Here is an 18,208-nt window from a genome sequence, read left to right on the forward strand (position 1 = left end):
GAGGGCACCACCCCCGGATTATCCAGTTGAGCAGGCACACAGCGTTGTCCCTGTCCCTCATTGCATTGGGCAGTCACGGTTTGCCCTCCATTGACCCACGGCAGTTATAGCACTCCGGGAAACTAAACTTGTGCGCCAACAGTCCTGATCGGAGAAGGAACTCCTCGCATTCTAGACGCTCCTCCATTTCAAGCAACGGGCTCCGAGGATATGAGTGCAGGAAGGGAAGTGAAATAGCGGCTCCCCGACAGTACCGGAGCTATTACTGGGCTGTGCGGCGCTGGACTACGTCACGCCTCACCAGACCGATGCAATCACCAAGGGCACTATCAACGTTCGCACTTTGGGAATCTAGCGTAGTACTGAATTTTGGATCGTTCCTTCTGAAGAGGGACAACACGCACGACAAGGGGCCCAACTGAGTCCTGCTGTGACCAGGAGCGGCGGCGGCTGCGCAGGGAGAATTGGAGAGGTACCAGACTGGGTCTACAAGTCAAAAAGTCGTAACAAGATCTCAGAGAAATCAAATAGACACGGACACTAAAACGGTTATACACTAATCCCTTCTGAACTACTGACAAAGAGCACCTGGAGACGCGATTAGGGAAGTCTGTGGACGGGGGCGGAAACTCTCGGCAAATAACAAATCCTGGAGCAACGTACTGGCGCAGGCCAACAAAGAAACCATGGTCAAACCAAAACACCCCAAAATGGGGGCTACCGGAGAGGGAGACCCTCTCCAACCGACCGGCCAAGCAGATACGCAATCGTTCACACAGCTACAGCTGCATGAAACATTACGCACACACTCCCTCCAATTTGATAAAATTATGCAAGCTATAATGGACACCAAATCCTCGCTCGAAGGGAAAATTGATGCCGCAGTACAGGAAGTCTCATTGCTGCGGGTCGACCACCGCAAATTAACCAGAAGGGTTCAAGACACTGAAGCGTCACTGAAAATCATCCAACCAGAGGTAGCAGAAATGAAAATCAAAATGCAAAAAATGGAACTAGACATAACTCTACTTCAACGCAGAGCAGAGGAAGCTGAAGGACGCTCCAGAAGAAACAACATCAGATTCCTCGGAATCCCAGAGAGAAGCGAGCAACCTAAGGCAGAAGAGTTCTTAGAGTCCTGGCTGAGGAACACACTTAAAGAGCAATACCCCAACACAGTACCAGTGATCGAAAGGGCACACAGAATACCGGGCAGACCACCAAAGCCCGGAGCTCCACCCCGTCCTCTAATAGGTCGCTTCCTAAACTATAGGGACAGAGACTTAGTCCTTCAGCATTTCAGAACGTCTGACCAGATTATGTTCGAGAACAGCAGAGTAACTGCCTACCCCGATTACACAATGGAGGTACAAAGCAGAAGAATCGCGTATAGCAAGATTAAGCAGCTGTTGCGCGAAAAAGGCATTACTTATTCCCTCATGTTCCCAGCACGACTACGAATCGTCATGGACGAGAAAATCCTAATGTTCCCCACTCCAGAGGATGCATGGACATGGATCCATGCTAAAGGATTGGTCGACCCGGCCAAGGAAGACGCTGTATCTGAAGAATGGTCTGTCGCTAACTCCAGGAAGAAAAAAGGGAAAAACCCCAAAACATCCTCCCGTCCCACAAATGCGCAAATGGCGCTGGATCGTGCACAAATAATAAAAGACATGAACTCATTTGCCCGTGGGATGCTAGACGCCAGGAGCGAAACGGATACTAATGACTCCGCATCACATGGGGGAGACACAAGTCCATCCCCCTCTCCATTGTTAGTGGGCCCAGATCTCACACCGCGATCGGCGGATGAACTTTAAAAACGAAGAACTGGCATCAGCGGACCCCCCTCGACAGCGGCGGCGGTTGGGGTGCGACGTGCTACCGGCGCTAGGCCGCTGCCCCTGAGCTTCACAATGCACGACTGCCGTGGCATGAGTGTAGAGGACTGAGTCACCGATCACTGCACAAGACGATTGATACTGAAGTAACAGGAAGCATCCTGTAGGTGGGCCATCCAAGGGATCGACGCCAGGGAATCCACGCCCCACATACCTAAACGGTATCCGAATGGAACTGACCTTTACGGAATTCACTTTAGGCACCGGTTGTGCCACGTTATTTAGCGGACGCATACAGTCTGCAATATCCTTTTTGTTGTTATACCTATCTCTCTTTTTTCTATCTTTAGGCCACTATGGCCCACTCTCAACTCCTCGGAGCCTTTGGGTTGGGATGGGGGGCTGGCGGCCGGGGTTGGGGGGGGGCGGAGGGGGGGGTGCGGGGGGGCGAGCGTACTCGGGGCGGTTTGGGCAATCCCCCACGTCTCAATATAACAAATGACTAAGGAACCCATTTATAATATCATAACCTGGAATGTGAGGGGCATGGCAGGGACAAACAAACGTCACAGAATACACACGTTTCTAAAACGACATCACGTACATATAGCTATACTACAGGAAACGCACATTACGTCTACAGAGGCTGCTCGGTTAGAAAAGTGCTGGAAGGGCTCAATATACAGTGCTGGCGATTCTTCCTTTGCCAGAGGGGTACTGATCTGGATAGCGCCAGGTGTCCCTTACACAGTACAACATAGTACAAAAGACAAGGAGGGCAGATTTATACAATTAAGGGGACTGTTGGATGGAGAGGAACTCGTGATAAGTGGGCTGTATGTCCCGAACATTAAACAAGGTGAATTTTTACAAACTAAGGCCTCACAATTAACCCACGACTTAACTTCACCATGCATATGGGGAGGGGACATGAACTGCGTTCCAAACATAGTAGAAGACAGATCACACCCCCCGCTAGTGGCCGCCCCAACAATGAAAAATGCCCAAATACTGGGCGCATGGATGGAAGAGCGGCGTCTGATTGATATATGGCGGCACTTACACCCACATGAAAAGGTGTATTCCTACTACTCCCCAGTACACCTATTACATACCCGAATAGACCTCATCCTAACTTCACAGAGTCTAACACATAAAATTACGAGAGCGGAATACTCCGCCAAGGTAATATCAGATCACTGCCCACTCATAGTACAAATGAGATGGGGCAGACCTCGCTCATGTATTCCTACCTGGCGATTGCAAACACTTCTACTGCAGGATCCCCCTTTCAGGAAGGACATTGCCACACACATCTCAACCTATTTCGCAGCGAACGTAGGGACGGCCAGCTCAAGGGCCATAGAATGGGATGCACATAAGACAGTGATAAGAGGGGTATGCATATCAACCACAGTGGGAGTGCGGCAAACACTTACGCGCGAACTCCGAGCATTAGAACAAGAAATACAGTTAGCTGAAGGCGAACACGCTACAGGCTCCGTAACTACAAACACCCTCACTAACATGCGATCTAAATGGACAGAGGCGGATAACCGCCTCGGACATTTTGATTATCGACATTACATGGCCCGTACACACGCGGAGGGTGATAGATCCGGTAAATTATTAGCTTGGCTTATAAAAAACGAACGCCGGAACACCCCCATAGGTGCTATCCGACTGGAATCAGGTCGGGTAGTTAATACACAGGCTGAGATAAATAATGCTTTCAAAGAATATTATAGCTCACTGTATCGGGCCCGGCCGCCGCCCACCAATGCTCAATTAAGCAGCTTCTTCAATGGTGTCACCCTGACCCATCTGACAGATACTCAAATTACAGAACTAGACAGCCCAATACAGATAGCTGAAATCCAACGAGCACTGCTACAATTGGCTAACGGCAAAGCACCGGGCAGTGATGGTATACCCATAGAATACTATAGCACGTTTCAACCGCAGATCTTAGCACCATATCTGGCAATGCTAAAGGAAGCTCTTCAACTAGGCCTACTTCCTGATACATGTCGTGAAGCATTGATAGCAGTGTTACCGAAGGCAGGCCGCGACCCTTTGGATGTCCGGTCATACAGACCACTATCATTACTGAACACAGACTGCAAATTACTCGGCAAAATACTGGCCAATCGCTTGCTCCCTTGCATGGCAGAGTTAGTACATCAAGACCAAGCAGGTTTCATACCCGGTCGCAACACATATAGCAACATCAGGAATTTAATACGCCTAATGAGAAATCCCCCGGTGGAAGATGAGTTGCAGGTTGTAGTCTCACTGGACATAGAAAAGGCGTTTGACACGCTGGGCTGGCCTTTTTTTAATGGAGACACTCAAACGGATGGGCTTCGGGCAAACATATATTAGATGGGTGAGAACATTATATACTGACCCCAAGGCTAGGGTTAAGACAGGCGATACGATATCCGAGAAATTTAGCATTGGTAGAGGCACTAGACAGGGATGTCCGCTGTCTCCATTGTTATTCGCATTAGCGATTGAACCTTTGGCCGCCCGCCTTCGCATGATGGCCCCCGCATGGGGGGTTCATGGATGGCCAGACACATCAGATAGTATCCTTATATGCGGATGATGCGCTGATCTTCCTACGGGATCATACTGTAGCCCTACCGGGATTGTTAGATCTCCTAGAGGAATTTAGCTCAGTGGCCGGGTTAACAGTAAACTGGACGAAATCCTGCATTTTTCCGATGCGCCCAGTCCCCGAGGCGACTAGAACACCAGCGGGTCTAGACGGCTTGAAATGGTGCCACACAACATTTAAATATCTTGGTTTAAATATATACCACGACAGTCAGGATCTCAGAGACGGCAACCTTGGCCACGTGATCAGATCAACGAGGGGCTCCCTACCCTTTTGGTGCTCACTCCCACTCTCCCCTATGGGTAGAGTGGCTATAGCAAAGATGATAGTGCTGCCTCGCCTACTTTATTATTTCATGTCATTGCCTTTGGTACTCCCGAGCTCATTCTTTAGACTATTGAATAGTTTATTAACGGATTTAATATGGGGAAATGGCCGAAGACGCGTTGCATTGACAAAAGTGCCCCAACCGCTCCGGGCGGGGGGAATGGGGGCCCCCAATTTTGAAGCGTACTACGCGGCTGCTCAGATACATTGGATATCCACATGGGGCGGTAACCCACCTGGGACTGAAGCTCAGAAGGTGCTGTTGGAGCTTGGCGGTACAGAAATAATACAATACCTCATGAACCGAACCGACCCAGCACATACTGGTAATGTGCTGCTGCACACGGCACACTGGGCCTGGGGCCGATATGCGATGCAAAGCGCAAAAGGTCAGCAGTACTCACCAAGGATACCACTGTTGGCTCTCTCGAAATTAGCAAAAATAGCAGCCAAAGTGGGCCTGAATGCGTGGGGCAACAGGGGCATACACACACTAGGAGATATTTTCCAGGACGGACAAATCCTAACCTATGAGGCACTAGCCGACAAGCACGCGTTGGGTAGGGGAGGATTCATAGCCTACGGAGCAGTTCGGCAGGTAATGCGTGAATATTGGAGAAATGGTAACTCCGAACCAGATGTCTCTCCTCTCCTACATGAGTTGCTGGAGTGTACAAACGCCCCATCAAGAATATCGAATATATACAACATTCTGACAACCCAGACGGAACACAAACAGGAGCAAGCAAAAAATAAGTGGGACCATGTGCTACCGGAACCACTGTCCATAACTGCATGGGAGCAGGTGCTGGAAACGACACGAGAGGTTTCACGTAATCCCCGCTTTCGGTACACACAGCTTAATTACGTGCATCAGACTTACCTGTCTCCGCACCGCTTAACACGCATGTTCCCCCGTTCACCGCAAACATGCCCCAGATGCGACACAGTAGAGGCCACTTTCTATCACATGACATGGGAATGCCTCCCGATTCGGAATACATGGATAGAGATAATAACGTTGCTAGCTGAGTGGACAAATACCTCACTAACTCCCACTCCTGAGGTATGCCTGTTGGGTATAACTCCCCGCCCCAAGAAACGCAAACGCACATATAAATGCATTGCCTTGGCGTTGGTGCTGTACAGACGCCTCATTGCCATGAAATGGAAGGCCCCTGGCGCCCCAGGTGTTACCCAGTGGCGTGAAGAGGTAACACGATGGACCAAAGCAGAAATACAGACATTACAGAATTTACTGGAGAAGGGTATACTAGTTAAAGGCCTAGAGGTATGGCAATCATTTTTGTTAGCCATAGAAAACAAAAACGATGAACGCCCTCCTTAAACAGACGAGAATGAGATAATTGACACATTAAGGACCATAATAAAACAGAATCATATCGCTTGATAGAGGGGCACATGGGAGGGTAGAGGAAAAGGTAAAAAAAATAATAATAATAATAATTTTGTACTAATATAAACTAAGGTGCTCTTGGTGTATGCCCCTGGGTGCTACGTGGGAGCCCCGTGGTGCGCTAGAGGACATGGGGGCCGGGTGAACTTGAAACTTGCTGATTCCTCTTATTGCGGCCAGCTGCCCATGCCCGGCAACACATGGCGAATGGCTGGCTGGCCCCCTGTGGGCCGGGGACAACAAGATTGAGCGCTGAGGCGACGTAATTGAAGGGATGTACGCGCAACTGTTGTGCGCGGCTCATGGATGGCAGATGTGGCCTCGCTGGTGATTGGCTCTCGCCCTCTCTCCGGGGTCGACCGCTCCTCTTGCCGGTCCCCCCCCCCCTCGGACTGGGTCCTTCGCTGCCGCCTTAGCTCCTATCTAACTCTTTTTCTCTATATCTTTAGTTTTCTGAATAACCTTTGCACACGTAGAATGTACTTCATGTTTGGAAGCATGGCCTCTAGGCCCGAATCGGGCAACAGTGCACTTGCACTGGACTCGCAAAATGTGTACCCGTAAACTCACAAATATAATGTATGTTGGAACATATTGTAACATCATGTATCTCAGTTAAATGTTGCCACTTGGCTGATAAGCAATAAAAATATATTAAAAAAAAAAAAAAAAACATTTCATAAACTCATAACGTACAGAAGTAGACCAGGAAATCGTACTCCTAGAAAGTATTTGTGAACTGTATATTAGCACGAGCAAATATGCATGTGTAGATTTACTCATGTGAAAATCTATTCAATGTTTACAAGTTCACTCCCCCTCCAACCACTTTTCCCCCCAAACATGGAAGTTCTTCCCTTTTCAGCAGTAAATTTCCAAACATGCAAGTTAGTAGGTTTGCACACACTCAAAAAGGCATTTCAACCTTAGAACTATTGCTTACCACCAGCTCCAGTATGTAGATATGCAAAAAGGTAGCAAAATAAGGACACTGCTAGTATTAAAGCCCTACTATACTATCAGCCCTGGTATAATAGGAGAGAGGCTATTATCAGAGCTCCTACCTAATGAGATTGCTGCCATCATTTGTCACCGCCACACCACATGGCACCAAAGTGATGAGTAGATATTTTTACCGCACAAGAAGATTTATGAAGAATTTATGAAGCAACCTGTCCCATGGACAAGTAGATATTTTATTAATTTACACACCCCTGATGAGGCCAAAACAGAATTATTTTTACTAAGATCGGCAATGCTCCAGTGACTTATTATACACAAACTAGCAACCCAAAATCAGTAGAGTATGTTTTGATGACAATGGAGTGGAGATATCTGCCGAGAGTTAACAACAATTTATCCAAAAAGTGACAACAGTGATAGTACGATGAAAGTCGAGTGGAGACAATATGGGGTCAATAGGAATGACTTAGTAGTGGTAATGTCTTAGCTGATACGCTATGAGCCATCCCACTTAGAGACTAAGAATGTCCCTGTGTGTTATTGGCAGTCAAGTTCATTTACAGGCATTGGACGCTGGATGCTAATTAATAGCAAACCACACAGACACCTGGAGTTACTGTGGGACAAAAATCAAGATGGAGATTTGGATGCAAAGCATTATTGTGAATGAGAAAGACTGTCCTTAAAACTGTACAAAGTTAAGGGGAAGCTATGTAATCATTTGAAATATTTATAGCATTCCATTATATGTCTCAGACAAAAAGGCATAAACTGGAATGGAATGTCCTTCTCACCACCCACTTTCATAGGTCAGTGATAGAGGACCCTTCCCTCATCCTAACATCAGTCAGTGTCCAGAAGAGCACTGGGAGATGAACCTGTCCTTTTTCTAATGTAGACAAATGTAAGTTTGATCCTCTTTCTGCCTACAAACTATCCATAGTATCTAAATGTGAGTGTATATATATTTTTATATGTAGTTATACTTAGCGTTAGGTCAGCATTTCCAAATGAATTGCCTTTTGAAGTCGAGCGTGCAAGCGCTTTGACCTGTTGTAAGTATTGTGGGCTTTTTACTACGCCCACCTCACGCCCATCACTTTCATTTGTTCATGGGCTTGCCATTCAAAAATCCCTTGATGTCATTGGTAAATGCTTTATGCTGACCCCACCTTGGGTAGGTTTGGTTACCGCCTTGGACACCGATCCTGTTACAGGGATAATTGCATGATTGCCAATATACTTCAGCGTGGGCGAACTATTTTTATGTTTTGTCTGCGCTCCGTGGCTGCCATGGCGCTCACAGCGCTCAGAGTCCAAACTCGATCGGCTGTATCGTTTTTACATTATATGCACTCTGATCTGCTTAGTACACATTCTTTGCAGCAGGCATATTAACCCTGTGCGCTACCTTATGATGACTCCAAGCTTCCAGTAAACAAAAGTATGTTCTCTCACTAGAAAGAACATAAATAGCCAGAGTTATTTTGACATTGTTTCTTTTGTTTGTGCTCCGTGAATGCGATGGCACTCACAGAGCGAACTCGATCGGTGGCATCATTTTTACATTATATGCACTCAGATCTGCTTAGTACACGTTCTTTGTAGCAGGCACATTAACCCTGTGCGCTACCTTATGGTGACTCCAATCTTCCATTAGACAAAAGTATGTTCTCTCTTCAGAAAGAACATTAACCCTCTGACGCTACCTTATAATGAGTTCAAACTTCCAATTGTCAAAAGTATGCTTTCTCTCAAAAAAGATAATTAATCGCCAGAGCTACTTTGATATTTTTACATTATATGCACTTTGTGATTTGCCTAGCACACGTTCTTTGCAGCAGGCACATTAACCCTCTGCGCTCTCTTATAAGGGGCCCAAGCTTTGGTCTCTCTAAAGAACATTAACCCTCTGCGCTCTCTTATGAGTACAAACATCCACTAGACAAAAGTACATTCTCTCTCCAAACAAACATTAATCGCCAGAGTTCATTTAACATTTTTACATGATATGCACTCTGATCTGCTTAGTACGCGTTCTTTGCAGCACACATATTCAGTCTGGGACTTGTGGTTTAATTTTTATAACGTGATATAAGCTGAAAACCAGCCCGTGGAGTAGTATTCGTAGACTTGTCCAGCTCCCTAGTTCGATATGTGATTTGCTCATTTAGTTTATGTTCCAGCTTTGTATTCTGGGACTTATAGTTTTATTTTTAAAACGTGATACAAGCTGCAAATACAAAGCAGAAACCTGACTAGAACAACTGCACAAGTTTGAGTATGTGAAACTTGAGCTGTGTGTGCGTGTATTTATGAAAATTACCTCAAGGAGAGCTTACAGTTAATTATGCTGAACAACGGCCAATATTTATTAACTAAGATTTCAGTTCAAGACTGACTGAGGATCATTAATATCATGTGAGGTGGATTTCCTCAAACATGTGAAAAATCATGGGAATTTTGTCCGACTTCCTGGACTGCATTAAAGGGACAGTGATCCAGTAAGCATGCATCCCTGGAGTACAATTATTTATTCATTGCCCCGCGGGCAATGTTGCCTGTACCATCTGCCAAGAAAATATGGTTTGCAGCTGGGAGTAGTTTGTGTTTTAAGGGCCTTGTTTAAAAAACATATTCCAGTAGGGCTACTAGCCCTTTAGTTATATGCAGGGCCACTGGAATTATGTGGCAGAAAGTACCAAAATATGCGGCAGGGTTGTCCAATTAATGTGTCAAAAACGTCCATTTATGCATTCACAATGCCAATAGCTCCAAATCAAGTAAATGCAAGACCTATTACATTGCAAATGCTTGTTTGTTTAAGAATAACGTTGCCCCGTTTGACAAATCCCCCCAAATATTTCAGATGGGTGCCACATTTTGACTAGTTTGTGCATGGAAAGTTCTCCATAGCAGTGCTACCACAAAAACCTCTGACCGGAATTACACCAAATTTGCCAGGAAGCTAGATCTCAGTTCGCAGAGTGTGCTTTGTGTGATTTAGTGTAAATCATTTTTAATCGTTTTTGAGAATTTAAGGTTCAAAATAATATATGTACGGTTCAGTGACTCTCACAGGATTGGGGGGGGGATATAAGTAATGTGGCATTACTTAAGATGTTCATTTGGTATTTTGCACCCCTGAAGATGTGATGTTCCCACCGCAAAAATGTGTGTTAGCAGTCCATGTGCTTTTTCTCTATAATCTATGAACTTCAAAAATAATACGGTCTAAAGTCTCTAATCGAGTTAGATATTGTTTTCATTTTAATGGCAGCTCGTTATTATGGTCTTTAATGTACATCATTTCAATGTATTTTGTATGTAAAAAGTTTAATTATCAAAATAGATGAATCAATGTAATTTCAGGCATTTTGTATGAAATTGTTGGTTGTGTACAACACAACATTACTCCCCACTACTTAATATCTGTTTTAAACATTTTAAGCCAGAGAAACTGGCTAGTGGTTGGACTACGCAGGACAAGGTGTTCAGTTATCCCCAGAATAGATGATTATTTGCCTTCTTCTATTTGCTACTCAATCTCTTATCTCTGTTTTATGCATTTTGTGTGCGGTTTTGGGTGAAGCCCACTGATCACTAGGTCCTTCTAGAAATGTTAATTTCTACATGCCCCAGAAGAGGGAAGAAGATAACTGTAAATGACACAGCCAGAGGTCAATAGAGGACATGGGCTGTCTGAAATCCCTAGAAGTGTATTATGCACATAAGTTTAGTAAAATCAAATGATTTTGCAGATGTGCTCCTTATAAATTAACAGAATGCTGTCACTCACAGTGAAGTTAGTGGGGCTCCAACCTTTTCTGTAGTAAAAGCTACTTTTGTTCAATGAAAATCATCCAGAGTTATGCATTTTATTAGAATTTTAATACCGACCACAACAGACAGGTTTACATGCTTGTTTTAAATATACACTTTTCAGTTTTTGTAGGCTGGGCTTCACACAGGAGAGCTACTTTTGGTAGCTTGAGAGCTACTAGTAGCTCACGAGCTACTCTGAGACACCTGAGCTACCCATAAGTAGCTCTCTCTATTTATTAAATACTCTAACCCACGGCCCCATTCAATATGCTGAAGAAGGTGGAAGAAAATTTGAATGACACAATCACAGACTGGAGGAAGTTGGCTGGCAAAAACCCCTTTAAATTAGTATGGCTATAATGTTAGTAAAATGAAAAGATCTTGGCCAACATCAAACCTAACAAGCACTGGCATTTCTAAAAGGTCTGGCTTATTAACGAAAGTGCTTTTGGTGTCATTGATGGGCTTAGGAATTTAGTAAGTCATGGTTTGTTCAAGTGGGTCACCAAACCCTTGCCCACTACAATAATCTGTGAGATTCTGGGTAATAAAACACTACGACCCGATGAAATATAAATTATACCAGCGTAGTGAGCACCATTTCAGAATTTCACCTTACACTTGTTGCGTGAAATTTTAAGCAAAAAAACGCACTCTCATGTAAAAAGTTGATGTGATTATGCATTTTGTGCTAAGATATTGTGCAAAACAACAGATTTGCATAGGACAGAATTTTCCCAAAATTTAATGAATTTGCCAAAGGCTTTAGCACAGTGTAATAACAATCCTCCTTTACAAGTCAATTGCCTTTAAAGACATGCTTTTCACAGTAAGAAAGTTAGGCCTGCTTGCTTTTCTCATAACTTATTTCCCCAGTGAACCGATAAAGCCTATAGCCTTTACTATTGGCTTGACACTGTAACCACCACAGGCCTATTGAAGGGCACATAATCTGGCAACCATCATGTATTAGATTATAAAATTTCAATTATGTATAAAAGTAAAGTTGGCAAAATGAAATACAGCCCCTCTCAATAGAGCCTAAAAAAGGATCATCGCAGTGAAAATCTTCTACTCCAAGGGTTGGGTGACCAACACCAAATCACTTGTCTACTATGGTAATCTGTGACTGTACATGTAACCAAACATCTGTCTGTAGCTTGTAACAACGTAATAATAATCTACTTTTAGAAGTCTCCTAACTTTAACCATAAGCGAGACCTGCTGCCTTTGTATTAACGTTTCATAATAAACCAAACAGAACTATGGCATCTAGTATAACCTTTTCCTACGCACCAACCGGGCCTATTGGTGCAATCATTGGCTTGCCACTATAACAAACTCAGGTCTACTGTACTGAGCATAAGTTTTACCACAAGGCGACCATCAGGCATGCAGTCATAAAACTGGAAATATATACAGCATTACAGCTGGTAAGGCAAAATACTATCTTTAGTAAGGATTCTCATAATGTGAATCTTTTATACCCACAGTTTTTAAAGTTTTTTTTTCAATTCAAGCATAGTACAATACAGTAGTTTACCTACTTCAACATCAACAATATACGGCTTACATAGCATGAAGTAGTAGAGCACACAATGTGTTATCTGGATAGTCAGCACTGCCATCTATTCTGTATCTTGTCTTTCATCCCCCGTTTAATACGCTATTGAATTATAGTGAGCGCCCCCACCCTGGGACCATCCCAAGGCAACCCAGCGTGGCCACAAGTCCTCTCTTTCGTCAACTTTTTCATGCATGCCTCCAGCAAGGTAGCTCCTCACTAGTCTCCATATGTCCCTTAGATGTGATCCCAGTGGGAGAAGGGTGCAGTATAGTTCTGGGTTTGTGTTACAGCATGACAAGTCACTAAGCAATGTGTCCACTGTGGAGGGTGCTCCCCTTCCCTCAATATGGATACCCGATGTTTACCTCACAGCAGACCCAGACCAACAAACGTTCTACTGTGCTTGGAGACCATTTTTACAAAGCCCAAGAGGGCCAGCAAGGCCTCTGCCTGCAATGTCAGCCCCACAGTTTCATTTAGTGCATGAAACAGTCTGTCCCAATAATCTGCAATTGCAGCACACCCCCACGTCAGATGCAAGAAGTTTGCTGTGCACCTAGCACATCTCTTGCATGTTTTTTTTTATCTGTCACCATACCTGTGCATTTAACTGCGGTATAATAGGAAATTATAATGTATTATTCTGTGTCTACCATTCATGGAGACCTTGTTGATATGTCAACAGCCTAGATCCAGTTATGCCTGGAGTGGTATCTCACCCTAGGCAGGTCTCTCAGAACCATGGTGTACATTACAGTAATTGTTTTGGTGCCTAATGAGCCAGCTGTGGCAAGGCTTAACAGTCGCCAATCTGCTGGTTCTTGGAGGTATGAGGGGACGACTCTTGTACTGATTCTTGAAGCCCGATGTAGAGGAACTCTGCATATACTCTGTTAAAGTGATAAACCGTCTCCCCAAACACAGATCTCACAATATGAGAAGTCAACTATCCCACAAGTGTTGCACCATTAAGGGTTGACTAGTGAAGGGAAATTTAGGGTTTTGGATCAATTTTATATGCGAGGAGTACATGATGATACTGTGCAATTCACCAAATGTACATCAGAACTGGGCCTCGCTGGAGTTTTCATAAGGACACTTGTAAGTTTCTGGGGAGCCACAAGTCCCAGGTTATAGAACCTGTGTGTGGCAAACTGTGCCTCTGCGATGTAATAATAGATCTCCACATGTGGTGCAGCAAAACCACCCTGATCGTACTGCCTCTGCAATCATTTCCAGCAAACCTGTGGCTGCCTACCGGCTCATGTGAGTTTTATTAGGGAGGACTGTAATTGGTTGAAGAATTCCCAAATCATTATCGGGATATTTTGAAACAATACCCATAATTTGTCAAAATTGCTAACCCCATGCCGACTAAGGTAATCTGTGAGATGTTATGTAACAAAATACTTGTCTGTCATCTTGTATACACAGTAATAACAATCCACCATTAAATGCCCTTTGCTTTGAACACAGGTTTTCACAATATATACATCAGGCCTCGAAAAATTACAAAAATGTTACTAGATCTGCCGGTCGAGTAACCTGAATAATCTACTCTACCTAACTGTAAAGTAGTTGACCCATAAATGGGTTTCAAATTGTGGGATCCTAGGCAAATATTTCAGTTTACATCCCGCCTTTTTCTTCAGTCTCACATACAAGTGCGCCTTCAAATACATGAGCTCAGCATTTCTGCTGTACAAAAAAACAAACTCTTGTTTGATTAAGTAGACTAAATGTTTGCTCCATGTATTCATGACTTGCCTCAGTTTACCAATACCATTGCTATCAGGCAGGAGTGTTTCTCAGTTTATGTTTAGACTCAATTGTAATAAATACATTACTAAAGCTTGATGTGCTAGCACACTGTCATTTACATACAGTAAATTTCCAAGAAATGGCCAAAACCCATTCCACTAACTTGCAGCTTTACTGATAAAAAATATATAGTCTATTAACAATCTGTGAAAATTGGGTTTCAGAAAATATTTATCCTTTGCACATCATTGAGCAAAGTGTTGTGATTTGTTTTCACCCTTTTAAAATATGTTTTTCATCACACAGAAGTACACAAAATGGGCTTTCACAACTACTGAAATATATTTAGAAATGTTTGCACACACAACTTTTAAATAACTATTTGTGCAGCAGGTCAAAGAGTTCACCTTACAAAATCCTGGAACTCTGCAGTCAGACAGAAAATTAATTGTAAGACAAACTGACTTGACCTGTCTCAGAACACATAGCAAATGTGACAAGATAACAAGATTTAAAGGCATCTTTATTACTCCTTCACTTTCTGACTGAACAGAACACCTATTCTTTGTTAACTCGCCAGGAGGGCCAAGTAGGTCCTAGAAATAGCTCGACCTGATGAAATATGACTTACCATAGCGAGTGGGTGAGAAGATTTTTCGAGGCCTGAGGCTTATTGCCTTTTTTGTAACATTTCATAATAAATAGATAAGGGGTAAGGTTAATACTATTAGCTTGTTACTGTAACAAACTCAGTCCTGTTGTACTGAGTAAAAGCTTTGCCACAAGGCAGAAAGTGCAATGCAAGCACTCTTTAGTGGAAGCCACTACTTCGGCCCAACCCAATATGTGGGTAGAGCCCAAGCCCCCATCTTTCAGCAGTACTCTGAAATCTTATTTTGGTATTCACACAAGGTAACACGACAGCTGTGCTGTCCAAGAAGAACTAAAAAAAAAAAACATTAGGTGGACTACTGCAGCCCTCAGCATCCCATACTACTCCCAAACACACAGCTTCACTTTGAAGTCTAAAGTTAATGAAGGAAAGGGAAAAGGATCTGTGTTGCTGCCAAGGAAAGCAACCATTGTAAACTATGTACTAATTTAAGACACTTCCAACAGTGTCATGTGCATGTCCCTGAAATTTCAAGGAGCATTGCATTGGACACTTGATACATTATATGTGTTAGCCTTCTCAAGGCACTGCTGCTGCTGGCTCTTGCGGATCGGTAAACAAAATAATCTCAGATGCAGGAGGTGGGAGGAAGCATTTTCTTTGTGGGAGCACACAACTTCTGCCCAATAAAAACATTTACTCCTGTCCATCAACATTTGGGTGGAGACAAAGCCTCCTTTGTAGTACTCCTGAAATATTGTTTAGGTTGCGCACGTAAAGAATAGCGACAGCTCTGATGTCAAGCTATACCTAAAAAAGCAACATTGGGTCACCCTCCTTTCACTCTTGAAGCATCCCCCAAAAGATTGTTTTCCCCATACATTCACTTTAATTAAATCATTTTCTTAAACACCTGGCATCACCTCATTCAATAACTATCTGGTTGCCAAGTATCCACTGGATACCCCAACAGTATAAGTCAGTAAGAGCTGAAACTGATTACATGATAAGTGACCACTATAAGCAGGGCCACTTGGATTCTGCAGCCGTAGCTTTTTTTTCTAGCATAGTTATAGTTTTGTTGCATTTGCCACATAATCCATTATCTGCTGCACAATATGCAGATTTAACAAAAAAAAATCTTTTTTCCCAAGCTCAAACAGATCAAAAGTTATTAAAACTTTGCGCCACGTGTTCACGCGCAGGGAAAGGCCCTTCACAAAAGGTTAACAGGTCATCTTACAGCTGTTTATTTCTGTAGCTGTTAAACTAGTACTAAAAATGCAAACTCTGTGCCCAAGGAACATTGCCATGCATAACAATTACAAAATTATGAAGTAACAGAACAAAAACAATGCCGCATAATTTACACAACCCTGTCCCCTAATTTGCTGCTCTCCTATGCGTCCTTCTCACCTATGAGTATGGCGCTCTCCAGCCCCCGCAGCTGTGCCAGAAGCTGCGGCCGAGCGTGAAAGATGGGCAGTTGCCGGCGCTGCACCTCCAGGGGCACGGTGGGCGGCTTGCGGGGGGTGCCCGCCTGCATGGCGGGCCTCCGGGGGAAGGTGAAGAGCGGGGAGCCCCCTTTGAACCTCTTGGGCGGAGGGAAACCCGACTCCTGCGGCATGATCCCAGGGACCGCAGCTCGCTCACCTCGCGGCACCGGGTGTCACGCGAGGCACGGGCTGAGCAGACCCGCCCGGGCCGCGTCTCCCACACTCCGATGTAAACATGTTGGCACAACCCATGTTGGGCACGTGTCCCAGGTTTGTCACTGGATTATGATGTCATCAATTTCCCACGGAGTTTGACAAGTTAATTTTGCATCCAGAACATACTCGAGAACGTATATTTAATAGGAGCCTTTCATTCTGGATGAATAATAACCGGTACTGTAGATTCTTTAGTATGACGGAAACATATCTCGCGATTCAATGTAAAGCACAATTCTCATTTAAAATATGCTTTTCCACCTTCTGTAAACACAGTGTACATAATTTTAAACCTTTAGACCTTTTATTTACAAATTAGAGCCCCATTCAGGTACGTTTTTTTGCAGATCAATTAAACCACTTATTTGAAAGAAGGCCACGCGAGCAGTCGAAAGGAGTTAGATATAAGAGAGTTTGTTTTAGGAAGAGATCAGCTACGCGTACGTGCATTTTGCAGCGCACCGCGGCGGCCATCTTGTAATGGTGAATTGAAAATTCATCAATGAAAACCAAAGTGCAGAGAAGGAGTAACTATCTTGTTAAACGAAGCTAAAGGGAGAAGGTTTGGAAACCTGAGAAAGATTGTGCACCGCACTTGATATCTCTCAATAGTGCCAGGGGTCTCGAAGTTCGTATTCCTCAGAAAATACCATAGTTCGTTGCAAAAAACACAACACGCACTGGCAAAGCTAATAAGTCTTGCCTATGCACGAGCTATTAGCTATGCCAATGTTTAGCCACGCAGTTCACATTAGAATAACGCACTTTTGGTAATTTTCCTGCATTACTACAATGCCTGAGATTGTCACCCAAGAGAACCATGTCCTGAAGTTTGATAAAACTGTGTAGTTCCAGCTTCTCATTTTGCTGGGACAAATACAAGCTCAGTTTCGAGTACTGTTTATCAAAGGCCACAAGGTGGCGCTGGTGTACAACAGGAGGTATATGATTCTGCTATAGTAAGAGAACTATCCCACTATCACATAAACTCACATCACAGCCCATCAAACTACAGAAATTTGAAGACCAAAACCCAAACACACACACCTGCCTAATTAATGTACAAAAGCACAACCCTGCTTAACCCATGGAATCAAGCAGATGTGGATCTGCAGCCTTAAAATAAAGCTTCTAAATACATCCTAAATACTTGGTCTGTCTGAACTGGTAAAAGAGGGGCCTCATTGGAGAACTGTACAGGGAAAAGAAGGAGGCAGGACGAGATGTAGCCTAGGGATCAGAACTGTCTACTTTAGAACCGTAGATGAGGACTTGAATCCTGGCTTCACTCATTATTCTGTGATTCCGAGCAAATCATCTCACTTACTTGTGCTAAATAAAGACAGAACTGATTCTCATGTAGAGTGCCCCAGGGTCAATTCACACATTAAGGACCATCACATATAAGGGCGTCATTTCTAAACAATATCTCTTGATATGGATGCAAGTGTCTTATTTCACTCACAATGAAGTGTCACTAATAAGGTTTGAAATGTCACACATAAACTCACTACTCACATTTGAATGTAACTAAGAACTTGGCAGCTATGTTTAGC

The 18,208-nt window shown here is 43.9% G+C and overlaps 1 protein-coding gene across 2 annotated transcripts in view; it reads right to left on the minus strand.

Moving 5' to 3' along the window:
- The window catches only part of DHX33 (DEAH-box helicase 33), a 200,802-nt gene extending 184,089 nt beyond the window's left edge, over positions 1-16,713 (minus strand). Inside the window, exon 1 of one of the 2 annotated variants that reach the window (XM_069226675.1) lies at positions 16,357-16,713. In XM_069226675.1, coding sequence (XP_069082776.1) covers positions 16,357-16,567 — 211 coding nt within the window. In that variant the 5' untranslated portion in view covers positions 16,568-16,713. The remainder of the gene's footprint in view (positions 1-16,356) is intronic. The other variant, XM_069226676.1, reaches the window with a different exon arrangement.
- Between the last annotated feature and the right edge of the window lie 1,495 nt (positions 16,714-18,208).

This window comes from Pleurodeles waltl, chromosome 3_2, assembly GCF_031143425.1.
Source record: "Pleurodeles waltl isolate 20211129_DDA chromosome 3_2, aPleWal1.hap1.20221129, whole genome shotgun sequence".
NCBI lineage: Eukaryota > Metazoa > Chordata > Amphibia > Caudata > Salamandridae > Pleurodeles > Pleurodeles waltl.